The 6,000-nt window shown below is 49.4% G+C and overlaps 1 protein-coding gene across 1 annotated transcript in view; it reads right to left on the reverse strand.

Moving 5' to 3' along the window:
* The window catches only part of LOC119170003 (LisH and WD40 domain-containing Lis-1), a 60,847-nt gene extending 56,999 nt beyond the window's left edge, over positions 1 to 3,848 (reverse strand). Inside the window, exons 1-2 of the mRNA XM_037421018.2 lie at positions 3,720 to 3,848; positions 2,616 to 2,777 (exon numbers count right to left, since the gene is read on the reverse strand). Of these exons, the coding sequence (XP_037276915.1) occupies positions 2,616 to 2,653 (38 nt within the window). The 5' untranslated portion in view covers positions 2,654 to 2,777; positions 3,720 to 3,848. The remainder of the gene's footprint in view (positions 1 to 2,615; positions 2,778 to 3,719) is intronic.
* Between the last annotated feature and the right edge of the window lie 2,152 nt (positions 3,849 to 6,000).

The raw sequence follows: 6,000 nt of genomic DNA on the forward strand, positions 1-6,000 counted from the left end.
GCCCAACCATCTTTCACAGGTGAATGGTATGCATACCGTGGTTTTGAGGGCGAAGCCTACATTCCTCCTTAGGTTGGATCTGAGTACAGTGAAGACTTCTAGTGCTACCACCCAACATGGCTTTTTCCCCTCCCAAGAAGAAAGGAAGCTGACCCACACTGCGTGTCACATCAATGCATGAATTGCTTCTCAAAGGATGTTAAAATTGGAGTGTTTTACCAATGCTTCCGAACACAGGAAAGGTCAGCATAACCGGGCATAAAGGGTCGAAAAACCCCAAAACAAAAGCAAATGAAAAGGAGGCTGTGGCTTTTCAAACCTCACTAGCTCATCTGATTTGCATTTTCCAATCACCAATTCAAGACCATTCATTGCTACTGAGGAACAAAAATTTGCCCTTTGAATGTCTTCGTATGCATAAAAGCCATTTAAACATGGTTACAAATGCAAAATCAATGTCTGCCATATTATATCCCAGCTGGTAACCTCGATTTTTCAAATGGATGAGTAGACGAGAGAGTTTCCTAGCGAGAACTGCTTCCCAAGTCAACCCCCCAAAGTCTTTTACCACTGAAGGCTGCAAAGGCAGTCAACATGACACAGGTTCCCAGCTTTACACTGCATGTGTTGATAATTTAACCATTTTTGATTAATGCAAGCAAAATGTAGAGAAGGCAAAAGAAGGATTGAATAATGCTTCACCCTTTCCATCAAGCTACAAATAATCCTTTATGACAAAAAAAGAGCATCACCTTCGACTGGCAAGTGTGATGACCCAACTAGCATGCAAGACCTTAAGAGCCACCTCTCCATTATGCATGAAACATGATGATTCACCACCAACATTAGTTAATCAGCACATTCTACTTTAAAAAATCAAAAGGACCGACTTCTCCCAGTGCACGACTCCACAAGTGACAGAGCAGTGATTGACGCTAGGGTAAACAGTTCTCTGTTGGCATAGTGAGCCTACAGTACTTTGAAGAAATTCAGGAGGGTTTGACCTTGGGCTTATTGGTGAATCATCTTGCTGAAAAGTGATGTGCTCAAAATACAGGACGCATGAAGGAACACATATAGACAGACGAAGCGCACACTAACAGAACGACTGTAGGAAGGCTGCACATATCAAACCTATTTCTGTTGCCATGTCAAGTTGGTAAAATTTCATAGCCGCTACAAGGCAATCCAAGTACTTGTGAGATTTCTACAGGTCATTCTTTCCCGTTAAATCCTGCCACACATGACCTCAAAAATTGCTGTAAAGTGCTGACAGCCCTCAGAGTAACCTGCATATAATTTACTGTGTTACTTGTTGTTATGGACTTTAAACTTCCGTATGCAGACCATAGAGATGCATCATGTAATCACAATACACCAGTCCCTGCAACTGCTGCTGCAGCTACCGGAAATCAGTGTCGCACACAAGTTTGGCTCATCCACTGCGTCACTTGGCGATGATTACGATGGCATTTCGAGACCAGATTTCATTTTCAAATTAGAATGTAGCAGAATTGATTTCCTGCCAACGTACTTGGCAAACTACGCCACTTATGCGAGAAACAAGCCGTTAAAACCACCATAACCTCGGAAATGCTCAGTTTTCCTTTATGCGTCGACCGCACTTAACGACACTGAACTGGCCCAGGCGCCTGCTAGTGCTGAGATACCACTGTTTTTTTGTTCGCAAGCCGCAACATGGATGTCTTAAAAAAAAGTGCACAGCCTTGCCCAGACACCTCTCGACCAAAAGGTAAAATAAAAACAAAAAAGGATGGCGCACAAAGCTTTCTCCGTTTTTTTCCCCCCCCCCAGAAGCAATAATGCGCGTTCGAGAGAATCGACCCTCGCTCGGGGAACACGGAACAATAACCTTGGAGAGGGCAACCACACGGAGTATATATTCACCGTGCAACCGCTAGGAACCACAAATTTCTCGCGTTTTTTTTTATTTCTTGTCCCGTCTCTCCCTCTCAAACACAGGCAGGTTTACCGCACGCCTGAAAGCATCGTTCACGCGTGAGCGATCACAATTTTTTTTTTTTAACGAGGCGTCCAGTCTAGAGGGGAAAGAATGCTGCGATGTCCCCACCAGCACACTGCCGAAAAAAAAATTCATTCGGCTCGTTCGTTAATCCTTCCTTCCCCCTTCGGTAACCGGTTCAGGACGATAGTTTATCCTTTCTTCTATTTTTTTATTGCTATAATCTCGTAAGAGTTTGTCGAGCGAGATTATAGTAATCTTTGAGTTATCCGAACAAGTAAGAAAACACCTGTGGACAATACATTTTAAAGTAAGAAGGCAGCGAGAAGCGCTGCAGAGGTCACTTGCCCCCGGTGGGGAACAAAAAAAAAAGAAGAAAAAACCGCGTGATCCACACACATACACACTCGGGAAGCCGTCAAGTCAAGCGCGACGGCACACACCAGAGTCATCGCGCTCTTGAGAGAAGCAGACCACGCTCGAACGCATCGCCACAGGGGATCCATAGGCGCTAGAGAGATGCCCAGCGGACACAAAAACAACCCGAGACAGACATCGCGGTGAGAAAAAAAAAAAAAACACGGAACAAGCAGAGGCGTCTTAAACAGCAAAGAACACGAGAGGTACTCACAGCTCTTCCCTCTGCCTTTGGGACAACACCATTTTCATAGTCCGGGAAGGTAACTGGTGCTGCACGTAATCCGGCGGTTTGTTTCGCTTCTTCCTGTCAACCTGACGAGCGGCCTCGGCGAGTCGGGAGGACGGTCCGGCTCAAGGCTCTTGTTGCCCCCACCTTGGAGCACCAGAGAGGACGACACATTCAGCCGGCGACTCGATTCCGAGCGACACTTCTAGCTGGCGCACGCCTACCGCGCGCCATACACGCACACACACACTGCCGTCGCCAATTAGGCGTAGAACCATGCCGAGCACTCAAACTATGGCCACGGGTTGGCAGGCCCCCCACCTCCCACACGAGACGGTATTTTTTACCCTGACAAGATGACCCACACTCGAGGGACGACCGTTCAGTTACGCAAGTGTTATTGCTCGTCGTCTCCACGCCACCGCCAACAGCTGCTCTATAACGAATCCCGGTGACGTCAAGAGCGAACGCCACCCCGAGAAGGCTGCCGCTCCGTCCGTCCCGTATAGTAGTATATCTCGATTTCTTTCCCCCACGACCTCAGCTCGCGACTGCGCTTCCGTAACGTTTGCGCGCTGAGAACCACACGCGCAGTGCGGTACGCTCTGTCAGCGGCGGCGGCGTCGAGAAAACGAGCACACCGCGAGACGTTCGCTGGCCGAGAAAAACCGATTGTTCGCACGCGGGGGGCTCAGAATCAGCAAGAAAAAACAATTCCTGTTTGCGTAGGTTGGCCTGGGCTGCACGGCAACTCTCCTTTCTCGCGAAGCACTCCCCGTCGACAACGAAACCGCCACCTAGACTCGCTGACAGCCGCGGCGTGGCAAGCAGGCTAAACTCGAACGGCCCGTCATTTCGAGCGACAACGACGCGCCTTCGCGCACTGCTAATTGACACGGGTACGGCCCCGAGATGCTCTTCGACAGCGAGCCCGTTGCCCGGGTGCCTGTCTTTAGGCTTAGGGGCAGAGACGGGCAGCCCAGCGAACGGGTCTCGGTCGGGAACCGAAACATCGCGACCCCGTTGTCTGACGACCACTGAACTCTCGAGAGCGCTAACGGCGGTCAAACGTCTCCGGATTCCACTCACCTGGCTGTGCTTAGTAATTCATTCATTCCCAAAAACAGCGAGTTTCAAAGACGAACACACTCGTTTGTCACCACCACACTTCCCACAATTCCGCGCTCCGCGACCAGTAGCAGCGCCAGCGGCGCCAGCCAGCGGTGCCAGCAAAAACAAGCCAGCGCGCAAAATCTCGTCTGCTCCCGTCTGCCGAGAGTGCCCGCGCATTAGCGCTAAATACATACGCGCCATCCGTCCCTTATAGTTTTGGCGCTCGCCGCCAGATGCCGCACCAATCCCATAATAACAGCAGACGACGCGGCCTATGCACGCTTGCGTTTATGACGGTCTAGAAACCGTCTACATTGCATTGGATTATGCGTATACGTTAAGAAGTGCGCACACACCAAATTTTTAACACAAGCACTGTATGCAGAATGCAATGTGAGCTTTTTTTTTGATTTCGCGCTCAAAGCTTGAGCACTTTTCGAGACAATGGTTTGACATGAAAATCTTTTGCCAAGTCGTGTTTGTCAGTCACACTCGTCGCGAAGTTCAGAAAAAGTGGGCGGAGAAACTTCACGAGCACAACCTCCAAAAGTTTTTTATGATGTCCCGGGGTCGAGCACTTGAGTTTGTCACGTTTCTGTAGTATTTGCGCGGCGTTGTCAACGGCAGCCTTCAGTGGCTGATTCATCTTTCTCGCTCATGCGAGGAAAACTTCCGCGTAATTCTTTAGAGAATTTAGAACCATTACGAGCTCAGTTGACGGATACAGGAGTCCACCTCTGTCCTGGTGCCTAATTAATGCATCCGATGGCGCAGAGGTGTTTGGTTTAGTCACCAAAGTGAAGCATTCATCACAGGAAATGGTTTCGTGGACTGTTCTTGCAATATAGCCACCAACCATTGCTAGTGCAGCAACATCTGGCGTTGGGAGCAACGTCTTCCCCCTGTCGAGGCTCTCCTCGAGGATCGTGGTTGATTCTGCTGGAAATGCTTCACCGTCATTCTGCGCTGCTCTTGCCGATCGCTGTAGGAGTGCTGATGTGGAGCAGCTGCTGCTGTCTGCAGTAATCACGTTGCTGCTGCTGGACGTGCAGGCTATGCCAGTCTTCAGTGCTTTCTCAATCCCAGACAAAACTGCCCTCACGTCTGTCTGGTCGTTCGAGCCTGCAGATTTCCTCAACCACCCAAAGAAGGCCTCTATTGGGTCAGAGGACATCTTCCTAGTCAGAACGAAACGGAAGCGTGTGACCGTGAGAAGGTACCGAACGCACTCCACGTTTGAGATGGTTGTTATCAGCAAGCCCTCGTACGTTTCCTTGGTCAGAAAATTCTTAGCCGGGCTCTGCCGCTTGATTTCGGCCAGGTAGTCAAGAAATGATGTTTCAAGCCAACCTAGCCGTTCGTCGTCTTCGGATTCGTACTGCTTGCAGTCCGGGTTGTTCTGGTGGAAATGCTGGGTGCAGTTGCTTACGTCCATGAGGGTGAACCACCGGTACATGGTGTCCATGAATACGACGGTTGGACCAACGTGGGCGAAGCTTGCGTCACATGTATGACCTGCCTGCTCTTTCAAGAGCTTCAGGGCCGCGGTCACAGGTGGCGAAACGACTTGCACTGCCCTCCTGACGTTCATTTTTTCCATGCTAGTCGGATGTACGTGCTTTCTTGTCAAGAACCGCACTGGCTTGACAATACTGCGCTGTTGCATTTTGTAGAGGTCTTTCAGGTACTGGGCAGTTATTTCGCCATCCTTTCCGATATCGCGTGACAGAAACTGTGACCGTACGTTTTTAATTAAATGACACTGATCGAAAGCGAGAAAAAGTTTGCCATCTTGATTTGTTGGATGTGGTATGCAGTGCTTGAGGTTACCCCCACATAGCAGTTGGAACGCCTTCACGTTAATCCGATGGTTGTCGGTAACGATCCGCACGATTCTAAAACCTATACTCTCAACTTCTTTGAGTACGTTCATCATGATCTGGTGAAGGTTTTCACCGGTGCAATTTCTAGTAAAAAAAATAGGCTACGGGAATCTTATATCTCGTTGACAAGCCACTTAAAATGAAGCAAAGCAGCGAGTTTGCAAGAACTGGCTCTTCTGGCTTGCTCGGTTGCTTCTGCGGCAAGCAGTCACCGTAGTCTACTTCGCCAATGAAGGCATCTCTCTGCTTGAGATAGAGTAAGCGCTGCTTGACCCTCATTTTGTCCACAATGAGCGAGCACGTCTGTGACTGAGCACTCGTGTGTGAAGCGAGCTCAGCTGACAGCCTCTGCTTAATCAAGTCTGTGACGCCTA

Source organism: Rhipicephalus microplus, chromosome 3 (assembly GCF_043290135.1).
Source record: "Rhipicephalus microplus isolate Deutch F79 chromosome 3, USDA_Rmic, whole genome shotgun sequence".
Lineage (NCBI taxonomy): Eukaryota > Metazoa > Arthropoda > Arachnida > Ixodida > Ixodidae > Rhipicephalus > Rhipicephalus microplus.